The 19,188-nt window shown below is 46.6% G+C and overlaps 1 protein-coding gene across 1 annotated transcript; it reads right to left on the bottom strand.

The window, feature by feature from the left end:
- Positions 1–1,243: 1,243 nt before the first annotated feature.
- LOC310858177 (mitoferrin-2-like) lies at positions 1,244–17,827 on the bottom strand. Its single transcript, XM_083764280.1, has 4 exons — positions 17,161–17,827; positions 7,936–8,164; positions 5,226–5,282; positions 1,244–4,587 (listed from the first exon to the last, which is right to left on the bottom strand). Exons 1-4 carry the CDS (start codon positions 17,581–17,583, stop codon positions 3,983–3,985), a joined length of 1,314 nt encoding a protein of 437 aa, XP_083620406.1. The 5' UTR covers positions 17,584–17,827; the 3' UTR covers positions 1,244–3,982.
- Between the last annotated feature and the right edge of the window lie 1,361 nt (positions 17,828–19,188).

Below are 19,188 nucleotides of genomic sequence, written 5' to 3'. Positions count from 1 at the left end.
GAGCTTTTTGGCCTGCATGCCAAACGTTACGTCTGGAGGAAACAAGGCACCGCTCATCACCTGGCAAATACCATCCTTACGGTGAAGCATGGTGGTGGCAGCATCATGCTGTGGGTCTCCCAGGAACTGGGAGACTTGTCAGGATAGAGGGAAAGATAAATGTAGCAGTGTACAGAGACATCCTGGATGAAAACCTGCTCCTGACCTCCGACTTGGTCAACGATTCACCTTCCAACAGGACAACGACCCCAAGCACACAGCTAAGATAACGAAGGATTGGTTTTGGGACAACTCTGTGAAAGTCCTGTGAAAGGCCCAGCCAGAGCCCAGACTTGAACCCCATTGAGCATCTCTGGAAGGACCTGAAAATAGCTGTGTAGAGATGCTGACCTGACAGAGGATGAGAGGATCTGCAGAGAAAAAGGGGGAAAATACCCCAAATTCAAGTGTGCCAAGCTTTTAGCATCATTCCCAAAAAGTCTTAAGGCTGTAATTGCTGTGTTTTTCCAGCTTCTTATTTTTAATAAATTAACAAAATATTTGAGAAAACTTTTTTCACTTCATCATTATGGGGTATTGTGTGTAGATTGATGAGGAAAAAAACGAATTTAATCCATTTTGAAATGAGGCTGTAACAAAACAAAATGTGGTAAAAGTGAAGGGGTGTGAATACTTTCCGAAGGCACTGTATGCTTTGCTATCTCACCACAAACGTTCTATAACAATCTTACCAAATAAACGCATCTTCAGTTGTATCTTGGGCCTGGCCCTCACTGCCCTCAGGCCCGAGTCTTCTGGTCCTGCATGCTAACCTTTAGGCTTTTCCATCCAGAACCAGTCAGCTTGACTGACTCCTCGCATTAGTGTTGCTGTGCCATACCACCTGGAAACTAGCACCACTATGGTTTCCTGCACAAGACTAATATCGTTCACAAGGCTCAGATACCGTCGTACTGTGTCTTTATATATTTGTTTTAAGGAATTCTGTTCTGTACACTGCAATAGGGATAGCTACAACACAAATATCCTTCACAGAATTAAACTAATTGAATTATTTGGGTTGCATTTCAGCCATTGTGGGCAGTAAAGTTAAATAATAATAATAAAAAAGACCCCCAGGGTTCCTTGAGGGGATTCCAAATGGACACTGAGACAGTGTACATATGTGTACCATTTGTACACTCCAGTCTCTGAGTTATGGGGTCCTTCACATAAAGCTAATAAAAAAAAGACCCAAACACAGTTAGAATTTCTCAGCGCTTTGATACCAGCACCAAGAGAAGACCCTGCTTCTGCGAGGAGCTGCCATAGCGAGTTTATTTACAATTCACAAAATACAGGCTTCTCTTTCAGTTTAAGCATTTCACATTATCATCTTTTTTTGACCCATTTAATAAACGTTCCACTCCTCCGTCTATTGCCATCAGTCTTTGGTTTTCCATGAATGAAAACTCGGCATATAGCAAGAAGACCAACACTTCAACATAGGCTTTAAATTATCCAGCATGTTTTTTCTTCTTCCTCTTGCATTTAGAAATGTATGACACAGGTTATTCATTGATACCTGGTTGGAATATAGAATGGCCGATAGGCTATACAATTGGGTCATACAATAACTATAATTAAGTACAATTTGTCTCCAAAATATAGCTGGCTTTCATCTGCCCATCTCTCTACATCTTATGTACAATGCTCTCATTTCCTTGCATATGGCTTCAAAACACAAAGTTATGTTTCAAAGGAACTCTTGCTTTGTCGTTGTGCGTTGGGTTTGTGGCGGCTATTTGGAAGGCCTTGTGTAGTAGTAGTAATTGTCATTGTACACTTAACTTTTTTCACGAGTCAATGTAAAATGACTAAGTGCTACGAAGCCGTGCAGATTTCAAAATCAAAAGAACAAAAACAAAACAATCAAACAAAGAACTGTATTTGCTAAGGCATTTAGTTATGCCCTTCGGGACCAATCTGAAATGAAGACTTCTATTCTAAAATGCAACATATTGTAGTATTCCTGTGAAAACAAAGTCTTCTTGAAGTGTTACCATGAATTTTCAATTTCAACATTTTCACCAACATTTTGTCAAATATGGCCTTTAGCCCATGTTTGACAAAATGGTAAAAGCAGACTACTGCTAATCTTGAAAAAGTACCCGTAGGTATATATAATTTTTTATAACATTTGCTAAAGAAATATGTTTTCCGCCCCATGTGACAGATATCACATTTTGAGATCAAACTCTGCAAATGTCATCAATCTGCAAAGACTGATCTGGATCCGAGTCACCTTTTTTAATCAATGACCCACAGACTAAGCATCCTGGAGAGAACTGTGTTGACCTGAAACCACTGACCAGGGGGGTAATGGAGAAGCAGAGGACAGCACTGCCCGACCAGGCAGACATCATGTACAGACTACAGAGCTGAACCATCCATCAGGTCCCTGAAACAGTCTACAACAGCGTTTCTCAAACTTTAAAAAAGTCGGACGGTATACCTACAGATTGAACCAAATGGACCGGGTCCATTTGTAAACTGAGTAACAGACTTGTAAGGGTCAATTTAGAACCCTCTGAAGGATCCTCTGGATCCCACTTTTGAGAACCACTGGTCTACAGTCATATCCAGGTTCAAGAGTTACACTGCTATATTACATTGTATCGAGTGTTCATTTTACTTGAGTGTAGAATGGGCCCATAATGCACAATACTACCTTCCAACGTCAGAAAAACTGGTTCGGAAAGGTCTCCTAAACTATAGTTTGGGAAGGACAGGACATCTGGAGGTACACAGCTTCCGAGGAAGGAGTATGTACAGTATTGCGCTTACGGTCTATCTGGTTACATTTGTAGGGTTGGGATCCTGTAGGATTTGTATGATTCTAGTGTGTCCTCTACGGTCCGATTCCTTAACAGTTCCCCTTCACAATTCCTTTAGGGGTTCCAAATGTACCCTGTGTAAACCTTTAACTCAGTGTACTTACAGTACAGGTCTGTAACTCTTGAGTGTACACAATTTTGTACACTCCCGAGTTATGGTGGTGCTTGAAATGGAAAAGTTTGAGAAGCACCGATTATTGTAATTGTATAGCAGTCCACACACCAGCTTTGACAGTGTGATAACCGGAAACAGCTCCAAATGTGACGGAACCGATTCCGGTTCCTCAATGTTGGATTCGGTTCCGGTCAGGATCGCAACTCTAATTTGTACACTCTTACCACTCAGGATTTACTGTGTAATTTATGCTCATCCAGTCATTGTAACAGCACACAAATCACATCCATCCAATTAACAGAGGCATATGACCCTAATCCCAGCCACAGCTGTGTGTGTGTTTAATACTCAAGTGTTACAAAAATCTAACTGTGACACTCTCAGCTCAGTAGGCCGAGGAGAAGTCCTGCCAGTGTCGCCCACGGGGTGAAGAAAGTTCTTCAGGCTTTAAATAAATCTACAAATAATTAGTTACTAGGTATTCCTCATTAAACTTAACTTCAGAGAGAGGCAACGTGCCTTTTTCTGACTGTAAGCAGCCACATTACAACGCGCTGACGAAGTATCGGACCATTATTTGTTAATGTCACGTAACCGAACAGCCGTCTCCGGAAAAGAGATTGTTTTATGTGTAAAGTTTAAACTTGTTCCACAGATGAAGTGGTAGTAACATATACTGTATATGCAGTATATATATATATATTAAAGTGCAAAGTATGTCTACATTAACAGTTGAAAGAGGGTATATTTCCCAACGCTGAAGGTGTGAGCATTGTCTAGATGTTAGGAGGTTTATCCCTATGGTCTAATTTGTCACTCTTCATCCCTACACAAGCCACTTCAGGGAAGGGGACTGACAAATGAAACCTAAAGGAAAAACAAGAAGGGCAGAGAAGGACATGGTTGGGTGGGGAGGAGGTAAACCGGATCCCCCATCGAACCACTGTGAAGCTCTCGTCTTCTCGCCGCCAGGCGAGCTTCTCCACTCGTCTCAGTCCCGCTCGGCGCGGAGCTGCCTCTCGTGCTGCCGCTTGGTGATGGCGTACTTGAAGAACTCGTAGACGGACCAGCTGATGGCCGTGGAGGGCATCTGGTATATGACCCGGGCCTGGACGCCTTTGAAGAAGGCCGGCATGCCGCCCATCCTGTAAACCGTCCGAAAGGCCTCGCCCAGGCCCGAGATGTGGCGGGAGGAGTTGCCACCGCCGGTGGAGGCCGCTGCCACCGCCGCGCCAACCCCCCCCGCAGCCACGGTCACGGGGGCCTGCGCGTGGAGCACATGGAGGGCCAGGGCCTCCTGGGTGTTGAGCAGCGTCTTGCACACGTCCAGCGGCGTGGTGACCGAGGCGGCCAGGGCGCCGGCCAGCGCGCCGGACACCACGTGCGAGGTGGGGTTGTACTGTCTGCGCGGGTTGAGCAGCTCCTGCAGGTACTCGTAGGTCATGAAGTGGAGCGCCTGGAACGGCACGTTCATGGTGAGCTGCGTGGTGTAGCTGCGGTAGAAGGCGGCGGGGCCCTCGCGCTGCACCAGGGCGCCGATGCAATGCAGCACGCCGCGGTACGGCGAGTTGTACATCTGCATGCGCTGCTTCACCACTGGGGGGGGAAGCAGAGAGGTGGTTAGGATGCACAGACATGTCAGAAAGCACAAAAGATTATAATAAAATAAAATAATCTGTCTCCCCGATTGCACCATATAGTCACTTTTCCCCCATTTATGTGCCGATTGATCAGATATCTATGTCCATTCTAGAATATTATTAGAAGTTGCCCAGTCGGGCATATGGAGGAATACATAAAACATATTACAAGATTCATTAGCATTTCAGTTTACAGTACTAAAATGTAAAAAGAACAGAATTCCTTCCCAGTTCATTCCCCAAATTGTCAACAGGAGTCTTCTCCATTTACAGTAACAGTTGGTAAAGAAGAGTCATGAGCTCTCCCTAGTGTCACAGCTGCAGAGTTACATGCATGTGTGTGTGTGTGTGTGTCAGGCGAGCAAACATATTAGAACAGTGGTTCTCAAAGTGTGGTCCAGTCCATAACCAACCAAATGGAACCTTTAGACTAAAAGTCTATAACTCAGAGTGTACAAAATTACAAATGGAACCAAATGGACCTGGTTTCATTTGTACTCTTTGAGTTATTGGGGTTGTTGAAACAAAAATACTCTGAGAAGAACCAATGTATTAGACTAGATAATTAAGAGTAAGAAGAGAAAAGACTTGTACCTTCCGCTGGGTTCATAACAGCATCATGGAGTAATGTGGCCATGCAGCCTGCTACACCTACAGGAGACAAAGAGCAGAGGGGAGTTAACCTCTTCAGGCTTTTACATTTGAATGCAATTAACACGTTTGTTTTGTCACCTTTTTTCCAGTTATGCACACTGGAATCTGGCCAGTATAGAACCACCACAGCCACTTAAAACATTTCCTAGGGCGTATCCGTAGATACCTGGCGTTTAACCACATACATACAGTACTAGTTTCAATGTCCCCACCCAGTTCGAAGTCCCCCATCCCAATCTCCCATCAATTCTCTGTCTCGCTACAATCAATTAAAAAGGCCAAGGGTGCCTTTTGTCTGTGCCACTTCTCCCAGCACACCGTACCCCACCCAGTCCTGACCATCAGCTCGCTGCACCATTGTACAGAGCAAGCAAGCCTAGTATTTCTGACCCCCAATTGACCCAGATCTTATTGTCTCAACGGTTCAGGAATTGTATACATCACTGATGTTTATGTTATGTCCGACGACGTGCGTTGACTTTCCTTATTTATGGCGACGAGACAGTGGACAAAGTGTGTGCCGTCTGTCTAGGTCTACATTCATTAAATGCCACCTGACTGCGTAACTTAGATTATATTTATTTATACTGTATACCGGTATGTGTAATTAAAACAGTGGTGTCCCATTCATTTCCATGCTATGCAAGCGACTGGGTGTAGATTCCCGTTGCAAAATAAATTGTTGCGTCACATTTACATACATGTACTGTTGCATGTATTTATGGTTTAATTGTTGACATATTTGACACTACCGGCCATCCAACATTTGTGTGGCCGCGCCCCACAAATACAAGCAGAAAATACTTTGGTCATTACCCAACAGCGGCAGTGTACGACTGTACGTATGTCCATAGAACACGTCGCTTTCCTCCAGCAACCAGTCCCATTCTGCCATGCATTTCTTACTATAGTAAAGACGCACCCTAAAGGCTCATACATACACGGTGTAGTTTTTAAAGGGTTGGAAAACTACACCATTATGTCAGTCGCGGTGATGATCAGCTATCACCGGGGACACAGACCCATCTCTGTTTTTGAGTGGTACAACCACTCCAAGGAACAGCAATGTCCGTGTTCACCTATGTGTTGGTTCACCTATGTATGTGTTCATGAGCACCAGTAGGGGCGCTGTTGTGCCATGCAGAAACAGAAAGAGAGAGACAGTGCTGCACTGTTGCCTGCTAATGAGAGAGAGAGAGAGGGGGGGGGGGGGGGGGGGGAGAGCGGAGTTGCACCACTCGGTTCACACGGGTGTGTTTTTACTATCAGACAAGTCTTTTCACTCTGGAGCTATCACCCCGTTCACTGATTGGTCTAGAAGTTGGGTAAACCACAGGGAGGCGGGGTCAATCCTTAAGGACATCACCGCGAGTATGATGGCCTCAACTCTTATCACCGTTTTATGAGATAAGCTATCACCTAAAACGGTGATAACCTATCACCAAAAACTGGAGTATGTATGAGCCTTAATGCTCTAGGCAGCTAGCGTTTTTTTTTGTTTTTTGCAGCAGCACACCCCAGGCACGTAAATAAATGTACAATTTTACAATTTTGGAGGAGTGCACTACTAGTGCAGCTCATCAATATCACTTTTTTGACTAACCAATTACCCGAGTTAAAAACATTCACTTTGAAAAAATATATATTCAAAGATTTGCGCCACATTTTTACGATTTTTCAAAAATAGCAGACCTACAAGCTCGTAGCGCGCCACTCGGTGGCGTGCTATGAGCTTGTAGATCTGCTATTTTTCAATAGCTAAAGCATGACATAATGCTTGAAACACCAAAAGGGGTTCCCGCCCAGAATGGGTTAAAACCAAGGAAGAGGCGAGACTAAGTGGTTGATCCTGGCTGTGTCTTACAGACTGCATTGAAGGGCGATACCACAACCATGCCATCCATGTTTACCAGTTTTTTATCTAGGCTATTCGCGATAACGCAGAATCGCAAATGACACGCCATTCAAGCACAGCAATGGTTGCTAGGTTCAAAAATTGCGTAATGAGTGCCTGTGACTGTTTTTCTGGCGCCCCTACTGGTACTAATAAGTCACATACTCGTGCTCATGACGGTCACTGATACATAGATACACACGGACATTGCTGGTTGTAGGAGTGGTTGCACCACTCAAAAAAGGTCTCTACACATATCAAAAGTACTACTACTAATAATAATAAATAAACAAACAGTCTGTGGACACAGCCCTTAATGTTAATAGAAGAAGCAATACTGTGGCACAACTGCTGTGTTTTCCATGGCAAAAGTCAGGACAGGCAAATAAAGAAAATGGTAAATGGTTCTTTTATCCAAAGCGCTATACATAGATTACATTCACCCAGTCACAGTGATACACATTCATACACAGATGGCAGAGGAAACCATGCAAGGCACCAACCTGCTCCTCGGGAGCAGTTCGGAGTCTTACTCTTGCTCAAGGACACTTCGACACTAACTCATGGGGGAGCCCGGGATCAAAATGGGAACCTTGCGGTTTCCGGGCTGCTCTACCGGCCACTCTACCCCTGAGCCAATGCCGCCTGGTGCTCATGTGAAACCAAACAGAAGCACTTCCAACAGTCTTTTGGAGAAGTAGGGTGTCGCAGCGACATCCTGTGTGTCGATGTGCACACAGGCTTCCTAGTTCCTACCGTTAGCAACGTGGCTGTTGGCTCCCGGGTAGACCGTGTTGTTCAAGGAGAATTTGATCTTCTCGTAGCAGGCGAAGTACAAGGCATGGGCTGGCCCCGCCCCGACTGCCATAACATTCATGCCACGGACAGGCCTCCACACCCCTTCGGTGCGCACGATCTGCCGCAGGGCGCCCATCACACTGCGGTAGCGCGCTCCAGGCTCTGGCTGCAAGCTCTGCATGCGCGTCTGTGACAGGGGGCGAAGAGACAGAGGTCACACATCAACAGATTTCCGACTGGTATGAAACCATGCTGAAGACACTTCCCTTAGAGAAATGTACATACATCCTACATGATCACTACAAGACGTGGCAACCATTCATAAATATAATGGACATTTCCAGGTTGAGTACTCGATTGTGTGTCAAATGTCAATGGGAAGTCGAAGACATGAGAACTTGGACACTGTACCTATCGTGTTATGATTTATTTTGTTTTTGTGTTTTGTAGTTTTGTCTTGTGTTTTAAGTATTAAGGGTGGTTCTGAATGTTAAATGTCACAACACTTTGGTTCTGTCTGAGCAGAATTCATTTCGATACATACATGCATTGAATTAAAAGAAAAGAAAAGAGAAATCAAGTATCAACAGTTGTTTGTCTGGTCACCAATGCAATGTTACACCAAAAATGGCACACTGGACAGTGCCACAGTGAAATACACACTGCTACACCGACAATAGGTTGAACCAACTGCAAAAAGCCATCCACTGGCCATCCAGTGGTTTTTCCGTCATCGTTTTTACATTTTTGGATAGTACATTTTCCTGACAGCACTACAGACGTAAAATCTTGTAGTTTCTGGAATCAGCTGACCCAAATGCATTAACTTACTAAACCTGACTATGTATGAAAAGACAATGACGCAACTCCGGCAATTCAATTTACGCAATGTGAAAAAATCCCGCTTTCTTCCTGAGACGTAATCATTTAGGGCTGCGGTTGGAAGTTTGCCATGGAAATTCCTTCTCGAGACTGCTGGGAAATGACTTTGTCTGTTGGAATGTGCCAACTCACCCACCCCCCCCCCCCCCCACCCGTCACTGAAAATGTCATGTGTTTAGTGGTCCTGGTCTCGACTCTCGACTAGCCTGGATCCAGCCCATAGACCCCGCCCACTCTCTGAGTGAACTTCAAGAAGCTTCAGAGTCTGATAATCAGGCTAGGTCTTGACGATTTCGGAGTGACCCACAACAACTGAGTGTTTATAAAGAAAATGAAAGGAGAAAACTATTCTCCCAACTTCCCTAATACACAGAGCTGAGTCTAAAGAAGACAAAATAACTTAAAACTCTGACAATAAAGTAGTATCAAAATCATCAACATCAAATCATGATGGAATACAAAATACAAGTATCATAACACAATTGGAAATCGGAAAAACAAGTATAATATAACTATTCATATGTCTGTGTGTGAAAAGGCCCATGGAGCCTCCCAGCCACTCCTGCAATCAAGGCTGAGTGGCTGGCAGCTTGCTCACTGCACACAGGTGTGGGAGGCTACAAATAGGACTCAATGCACTCACTCATTCATGCATGCTTCACCATACTGGCTGGTATACCAAACCTCCAGCACCATCTCTCTTCACTCTCCAACTGTGTGCGTCCACTAACCAAACGTGAGTTCAAAGCCTCTGGAAACCCAACTGTTTATTCATTGCCATAACTATTAATCACCCATCATGGACTCACTTCATTGCACCTGTTATTGTTTATACTATATGACTAGCAGCACTTGAGTTGTTTAATTTCTTAATGGGTCATTGAATCGAACTGTTGACTAATAGACATAGTGTTTGGCCTGCATAACGGCATCACCCATATGTGTATTCACACATGTGTGTGTTTATGTATATATATATATGCATATGTATATGTATGTGTATGTATATATGTAGGTATGTGTATATATACTGTGTATTCAACCTATTATATTCACATATTATTCAACCTATTATATAGATATATGTGTGTATTGTGTAGGTGTTTGATATTGTGTATATATAGGCTGCCCATGACATGAATATTATTTAGTATTGACGTTATTGGATGTAACTGCTATTTATGATTTGGATACGTTTACTGATGCCTTGTATATTGTTTGTCCCTTTGTACAGCACACACACCAATTAAAACCTTAAACCGAATCCTCTGCCTCTGCCTCGTCTTGGTCAGCCTGGCCGGTGGCCTTGCCTGCTCACCATTTTGTCCATTACACCTCACCTATACCCATATACGAACTATTCCGAGTGCCAGCACTCTTTCAATGGTCCTTCGAGCCGGATGTAATGGAACCGATGGCAGGCAGAGAGGAAGGCAGAAGGCTGGAGGATGAAGAGGAGGAAGAAGAGAAATTGGAGGATCAAGCGGAGCCGGACGAAAGGGCCATGAAGCCGCTCCAGGGAGCCACCGACCGACCCAAGGCCCATGCCACAAGGCAACAACCTGCCTTGCTGGTTGAAGGGTTGCCTCACCCCCAGAGGAGGCGACAACAGCCGAGTGCAGCCTTGGTGGAACCGGGCCAGCCCGCAGAGGAACCGCCTGCTGCATCATCCAGCCACGCAGGCTCCGCCCACCACTCCAGAGCGCCCAGCCACGCAGGCTCCGCCCACCACTCCAGAGCGCCCAGCCACGCAGGCTCCGCCCACCACTCCAGAGCGCCCAGCCACGCAGGCTCCGCCCCCTACTCCAAAGCGCCGAGCCAGGCACCCTCCACCCACCACTCCAGAGCGCCCAGCCAGGCAGGTTCGGCTCACTATTCCAGAGCTGCCAGCCAGGCGGTTTCTGGACAGAGTGGCTCCAGAGCATCCAGCCATAGAAGTCGGCACAGCGGACACTCAATAGCCCTGCATGACACCCAAGTGGCCGCCCTCGAAGAACGGAAGAGGGCCATGGCTCTGTTAGAGATTGAACAGCAGATCAAGGAGGACAGAATCGTAGACGAGCGATGTCGGATCCTGGAGGAGCGGACTCGGCGGGACCTGAAGGAGAAGGATGAGCGATGTTGGATCCTGGAGGAGCGGACTCGGCGGGACCTGAAGGAGAAGGACGAGCGATGTCGGATTCTGGAGGAGCGGACTCGGCGGGACCTGCAGGAGAAGGAGTCCATCTCCAAGCACATGGTGCAACAGCGGCGGCTGAGACAGGCCAGGCAGAGGTTGGAGGAGGCCCAGATTGTCTCGTCTTTCCTTGTGCAGAACGAGCAGGCAGATGAAGACACAGAGGCCGTCCACCAGGCAGAGTCCGTCCACCCGGCAGGGGGCGCCGCCCAACAGGTCTCCCTGGACCGCCCTGCATACGCAGCCTTCCAAGGCGGACAGAGTGCAACACCGGGCCCCGTCGCATTCAATGCAGAGTCGTCGAGGGAGGAGGAGAGAGGGCTGCCGCACCAAACCTTCCGCTCTGCGATGGAAAGGACTCCTCCCCAATGTAGGGATCTATCCAGCCCATCTCCCTACCGCCAGTTACCGCCACCTACCGGTCAGAGGCCCTCTCAACCAGAATCCGGGCCCGCCGATGTGACAGTTCAGCCGGACCGTAACTGTGGACCCACCAACGTGGTGCAGCGCAACCCCCCAACAGCTGTTGGTCCACTGTTTGCCCAGGAAGTTCAGTCACCAGGCCTTATGGAACTTCTGGTGGCCTCGGCATACGGAGTACCACGGCCCAAGCTTCCCTACTTTGAAAGTGGGAAGGAGAGTGACTTTATTCTGCTGGAGATGGCGCTGAAGAGCTTGCTGGGGATCCACAGTCATCTCTCCGAACAGTACAAGTACCAGGTCCTGCTAGACCACCTCCATCTGCCCAGTGCCTACACCCTGGCAAAATCTTATATGCACTCACCGACGCCATATACCTCGGCCCTCCAGGCCCTGAAGGCGAGATATGGAGAGCCCCGTCAGCTGGTCCAAGCCGAGCTTAACCGCATCTTTGCAGGACCTACTGTCAAGGCCAGGGATGCTGCTGCTTTCCAGGACTTCACCCTGGCAGTACGGTCCCTGACATCCATGTTGGAATCGGTCGAGGGAGAGAACTGTAACGAGCTCAAATGTGGTTCCCACGTTGACAAACTGCTCTGCAAGCTTCCACCTTCCCTCAGTGAGAATTTCATTGAACATTGCTTGACACGAGGCATTCTGAAGGAGGGCTCCAGCCGCACATATGTCCTCAAAGATCTGGCCAGTTGGCTGGAAGTTAAAGCCAAAGCAAAGATCATTGCCCAACAGGCCACCGGCTCAGCCAATGATGCGGAGGTGAGGAAGGAGTCGGAGGACAGGAAAGCTCCCCGCAAGGCTAACCCAACCACGATGTACTTCAGCACTGAGGATGGGAAGGAAGCTTCTCCTCAGAAAGACAAGAACCCCAAATTCCAGGCATATTATTGCCCTTACTGCAATGCTACAGACCACTTCATGGGCTCCTGTCCCAAAGCCAGAGAGCTCACTCAACCACAGCTCAAAGCCTGGATAACCGCCGGTGACCGCTGTTACAAGTGTGCCCGGACCCACCAGGTGGAGACCTGCACTTTAAAGAAACCCTGCAATCGATGCAAAGACATTCATCTCACCGTTCTGCATGATGTCGTCCCTCACTTCCAGAGGGAGCAGAGCGTACTGATGGTGGGAGCAGCCCCTAAGAGGCTGTACGTTGACCAACCAAGCTACTCATCCAAGGTCATGTTGAAAGTGGTGAAGGTCACCTTAAGAAATGGACAAAGGAGCATGGAAGCATTCGCCGTCTTAGATGATGGATCTGAAAGAACCATCATTCTCCCAGCTGCCATCCGGCAGCTTAGCCTCAAGGGGACTCCAGAGACCCTTAACCTCAGGACGGTGAGACAGGATGTGCTCCAGGTGAAGGGTGCAACAGTCGCCTTCTCCATTTCTCCCCTAGGTCGACCCGACCTGGTGTACCCGATAGAAAACGCCTTCACTGCTCATGGACTCGACTTGGCTGAACACACCTGTCCAGGGAGTGCCCTCCAGAAACATTATTCTCACCTTGAGAGACTCCCACTGCCTAACCTGGTCAAGGTTAAGCCTCTCCTCCTTATCGGGTCCGACTACCCGTCCCTCATTACCCCGATTGAGCCAGTGGTGGCAGGGCCTACCGGAGGGCCGGTTGCTATCCACACATCCCTGGGTTGGGCAGTCCAGGGTCCAGCCCATCCCTGTACCCGTGCCCATGGGGCACAACAAGCCTGGAACACCCTCTTCACAGGGAGCAGCCCAACTCCAGCCCCTAACCTCTCCGCTGAGCTCCTTCGCAATGTGGAGTTACCGTGGCAGATAGACACTTTCCCACATCCACATCCTCCTCTCTCCACGACACCAAGGTTCGTCCTTCCCCTACTCCGTGGAACCAAACGTAGGCTTGAAAGGGATCCGGAACGGGCTGAAATCCCACCACTGCCACCAGAGCTGATTGCTGCTACACGGGAGAGTGTTGACGGGGTGGCTCACTCAACCTCTATCACTGCAGAGACCATCCAGTTCCAGCAGTCTCAGGCCCTGAGACGGTTCATTTCAAGACGGGGGACCCCCTTCGAGGTCCTCGCTGATTGTGGTACCAACGTCCGATCAGGATACACCAAGCTAGAGGAAGCTTTCAGAACGATGGAGCCTCAGCTTCAGCACCAGTTATCTGACCACCAGATCTCCTTCAAATTCAACCCCCCGGGTGCGCCGCATGTCGGAGGTACATTGGAACGGGAGATCAAATCCGTTAAGACGGCCCTGACAGTCGCCTTGGGTGACCAGACCTGCAGCGAGACTGTCATGATCGTGGATCCCCAATTGCCTCGTGCCTCCTGGCCAACCGGCCGGGTCACGAAGACCATTCCTGGTCGTGATGGTCGTGTCCGAACTGTTGAGGTCAAGGTGAAGAACCGGACTTATCTCCGCCCTGTTGCCAGGATAGTCCCTCTTCCGGAGGTGTCTGAGGAGGAACATTGGGCCTTTTATAACAAGGAATTTACCTAAATTCCGGGGTGGCTGTGAAAAGGCCCATGGAGCCTCCCAGCCACTCCTGCAATCAAGGCTGAGTGGCTGGCAGCTTGCTCACTGCACACAGGTGTGGGAGGCTACAAATAGGACTCAATGCACTCACTCATTCATGCATGCTTCACCATACTGGCTGGTATACCAAACCTCCAGCACCATCTCTCTTCACTCTCCAACTGTGTGCGTCCACTAACCAAACGTGAGTTCAAAGCCTCTGGAAACCCAACTGTTTATTCATTGCCATAACTATTAATCACCCATCATGGACTCACTTCATTGCACCTGTTATTGTTTATACTATATGACTAGCAGCACTTGAGTTGTTTAATTTCTTAATGGGTCATTGAATCGAACTGTTGACTAATAGACATAGTGTTTGGCCTGCATAACGGCATCACCCATATGTGTATTCACACATGTGTGTGTTTATGTATATATATATATGCATATGTATATGTATGTGTATGTATATATGTAGGTATGTGTATATATACTGTGTATTCAACCTATTATATTCACATATTATTCAACCTATTATATAGATATATGTGTGTATTGTGTAGGTGTTTGATATTGTGTATATATAGGCTGCCCATGACATGAATATTATTTAGTATTGACGTTATTGGATGTAACTGCTATTTATGATTTGGATACGTTTACTGATGCCTTGTATATTGTTTGTCCCTTTGTACAGCACACACACCAATTAAAACCTTAAACCGAATCCTCTGCCTCTGCCTCGTCTTGGTCAGCCTGGCCGGTGGCCTTGCCTGCTCACCATTTTGTCCATTACACCTCACCTATACCCATATACGAACTATTCCGAGTGCCAGCACTCTTTCACTGTGTCTACACAGTATAATGGGGCTCCCAGTGTGTGCTGATTATATTTCTGACTAATATGTCTGGCTGAGATGTTTGACCATCATCTGTCTGTGCGTCATCATCATATAAGACAAAAAAAACTGAGCTTATGCTCAGAAAGCTGTATTTTAGTCATTAGGGAAACTCCCGTTTGAAATGTTAATGGCTTGCCTTGAACCTTGCCTGATATGTGCAACTACTCCACTATCTTGCTTGGACATAACACTGTTAATAGTTTACTGACAGCCATGTACAATAAACTGTACACTGTTGTTAATAGTTTACAGCCAGCCATGTGCTGTAGACTGCATTTACTATACTTACTCGTCTCGTGCATGTCCCCGATTAATTGCCACGGGCCTTCACAATGTTCTGTGCACCATGCGTGTGACTGGATTGGGGGGAATCATTTTATTTTTTTGGCCAATATTGAACATTTGATGCCATTTACAACTGGCTGAGCAGGTAGAACAACTCAAAGACACCTACGTATGCCTTTTTAGAGGAGGTCTGCTGTGGCTTTATAAAGAACAGAATCTTGCAGGACATGAGGCCAAATGACAGAAATGGTAGGTGTCAGGAGAAGTAATGTGATCTTTAGACTGATGTACTATTGTCCATTACTATTGTAGGTTTGAAGCCTGCAATGTCCTCCTGTCAACGTGTTACTGTAAGACATTGCAAGTCATTCTGGGTAGCACCAGAGACTCTAGACTCTTAGAGCACCAAATGTAGCCTAAATGTATATAGGCCATCAGAACCAAACCTCTCTCTGCTTGACAGGAACAAGACCTTTCAAAGGACCCTGAAGAATGAGGAAACTTATAAAAGCCAAAGCAAGAAATGCATCAGACAATGACCATATGCAACAAGTCATGACGTTGAACAACCTGCTTTGTTGACACCAGGAAACAGATGATTAAAATGAAGACAATGGTCACAGTGAGGAAAGAACATTACTAGAATAGAAACCAAATTGACTTCCTAGTTCCTACAAAGATACCATCTGCAAAAAACAGAGCAAAAAACAGAAAAGAAAATCTGAAGCTACAGTAATTTAACTGGTTGACACAAACATGTTACGCTCAACGCTAAATCTTTGGAAAATACATTTCCTGTTATGGTCAAAGCATGATATTGGGCCAATTATCAGAATAAAACCTTCAAACTGTCCAAAAGAGAATCTATTTTATTTATGGTGAGATGCAATTTTGTGTAAATATCATGACAATGTTATTGTTTCGGCTCATACTACTTTCCTGTTGGGGCCATTTGTATATAGTAGTCTGTGAGACAAACTATGGACTTCTTCAGCTGCCAAGTTCAAAGCTGCAACTGAAGCGGGTAACATTATGGACGCACGATATCAGGTGTTAACTGCGTAGCTACTAGCTAGCTACTCACAGCTCGTACATTATGAGCACTAGACATGACAGACTCCAGCTGGCATTGTCAGACTTCGAAGAGCAACAGGGTGCTGCAAAGTAGTAACGAGAGGTACAATCAAACTGACATGACCTTGAGGCCTGAACAATATTGCTACTGTAATAATGTGCAGAAAAAGGTCAACTGTAATTTGCTGTGATAACTGTGATTTGTGACAAACGGCCAGATGATACTGCTCGAGAGTGAGACCAGTAACCAAGCTTCCCTGACCTCAACTAAATAGCCAGCCTCTCCATAGCACACCCAGTCACATGATGACACCCATTCTGTGGAATGATAACGTGCGATATCATTCGTTACACATACCGGTAAATAATCACAAGCTTCCCATGATCCAGATGCACTACAAAGGCTACATTTGCACAGTTAAGATCCTCAGTGTAACTCAAGATCCTCAGTGTAACTCAAGAGAATACAAATAGGACCAAATGGACCCTTAAATGTCAATTTTCTCCCATTTATACAATCTCAAAAGTTAGTGTAGCCTACTAACTGTGAAGTTACAGTGTACTGTACAGTGTACTATACAGTGTCATATCATATTAGTAACATAACACAGTAAACACATCATCATAGTAACTAATATAGTTCAATATACTACCATGTACAGTGCAATAACTGTAGTTACTCTAACTACAGTGTAGTTATGCTAACTACACTGTAGTTATGCTAACTACACTGTAGTTGTGCTAACTGTCTACATACAGACAGTTATGCTAACTAGTGCTAGTCTGCTAACAAGCCCTTTCATCCAGGCTTAGGCTCAGTTGACGGGCCTTATAAACCCAACTCCAAAGCAATCGGCTCGTTGGACAACACAAACAAACATGCTATGAAATGTATATTCATTGTGATATATTATATTATACCTTCACACAGTCGATGGGGTACATGATGCAGTGCTCCATGATGCCAGCCACGGACCCTGCCAACATGTGGGTGCTGGTGGGCACTCCCTGAGGAAGCCCCTCATAGTCTATTTCAGGGGGCTCCACCACCGCGGAGTGCTGCTCCGCCGTCCGATGGGGATACACCGGCACCGGGCTAAAGTCCTGCTCGCCGCCGCCTCCTCCTCCTCCCCCCAGCCTCGGCAACGACGACGACGACAGACTCCCGACGACGAACCCAGCAGCTCCCGTGGTGTCCAGGAGCCTGCCGCCGAGCCACCGAATGTCCGCCGCGGCGCTCGTGGTCACCCCACCGCTGTTGTTGGCGGCGCAGCTGCTGGAGGTTCTCTCCACCGACATGGTGACTCCTCCGCCTCGCCGGGAAACGAAACCGTCCGCTTCCATGCGGGTGGACGCGAGGGAGGGAGGGCTGGTGACTGAGGTTCGTCGACTAGTCAAACTAGCGGCTGTCTGTTCGGGTGTCGTGGTCCGTCTCCCCCGCGGAGCAAGTGGGCCTTTCTTCCAGCCCTGATAATAAACCGTTTGAGAGTTCCGTTCCTGCCCGAAGGTAACGGAGGGGAACCAACCATACAAGCCGAACCGACCGCGGAGCCTCAGGTCGTCACGGCGGCGCGGGCGGTCGAAGGGGTCGTGGATCGGACCGGAAGGGACGTAATATCGGGGGGGTGGATATGGCTTCGAACCGGGAAACAGTCCTAGTTGGTTAAAAATAGCTGTCAGTCATCCACGATCGGGCGATACGTCAACGCGATTGGACAGTGGGTTCGTAAAAATAAAGGCGGGCAAGGCAAGAGAGACGCGGGCGGGACTTGAGAGCTGTGACAACAGAAGGGCATTGTGCGGTATTTTTCATAACAGCTGTGGTCACGTGGGTTACGAGCAAGAAGGGGGGGGGCTTATGTAATTAAAAGTTGTTATGAAAATAATAATCTTATTTGGTAGTGATTTTGGTGGTAATTTCCCCACACAGACACACTAATAGGAACAACAATCTGTCCTTGACCCGTCATTCAAGGTCGAGCTACGAGCTGAGGTCGTGGATGGAATGGATCATTTTTGTATTCATCTCTCAGATGAAAAAAATATATATTTTCTGAATGAAACACCCGCAGTATAAAACACACGTGCAACATTGCATCATGGTTTCAGTTAGCGGCCTGGTCCAGTGCGAGTTGAGAGACCAGTTAGGTTTCGGAATGAATGAACTGAAGCAAAAAGCAGCAAAGTTTACAGTGGTGTAGCCTACAGTGTAGGCTTAGGCTACACTAATTACTAATATGGAAGTTAAGTTTTGGGCCCACTTCAAGTTCAGGCCTATATACATTTCGGTTATTTGAAAATAGCCGATCTACCATGCGAGCATTGGGACTGTGAGTGTGAGCTAGCCTAGATCTGATACTTTCAGAATATTTTGTATACATTTGAAAAATTGTGAAATGGGGCATCCTGCACAATGAGTGGCCTACTTCATACTTTTGGTACTTTCATTTGATACCATTTGATTGATTGATTAACAGTTTGCAGAATTACAGTACATTTCAAGTAGGCCTACAACTCAATACAAAAACTGTTATTAAACTGTGAGTGGACAACACCATAAAGATACACTTGTTTACAATAGGGCCTACCATTTTCAATTCATCAAATCATTTAGAGACCTACGAATATACACAACTATAGTCAAAACAGGAAATCATCATAGAGGAGGTAAAAAGGGGAAAGAAACATAGGCTACAGTGAGGGCGGGAAAAGGGGTGGGCGAAACCAATACTTTTGTACTTTTACTCATACATATTGAATTCGGGACTTGTACTAGGTTGCAGTATTGATACTTTTAAACAATTGTGAGTACTGACTTTGTGACTTACCACTGTGACAACATTCTACATTAGGCTACAATCTACTGTCCCTGTCATGTGGGCATTATTTTGTCCACGTGGGGGCGTAGTTCAGCGCACATGTGACGTGGCTTATAAAAACAACAAGCTC

Source organism: Protomyctophum parallelum (assembly GCF_964188405.1).
Source record: "Protomyctophum parallelum genome assembly, chromosome: 5".
Lineage (NCBI taxonomy): Eukaryota > Metazoa > Chordata > Actinopteri > Myctophiformes > Myctophidae > Protomyctophum > Protomyctophum parallelum.
Note: the sequence above shows the minus strand (reverse complement) of the source record. Positions and strands in the feature narration are given on the sequence as shown.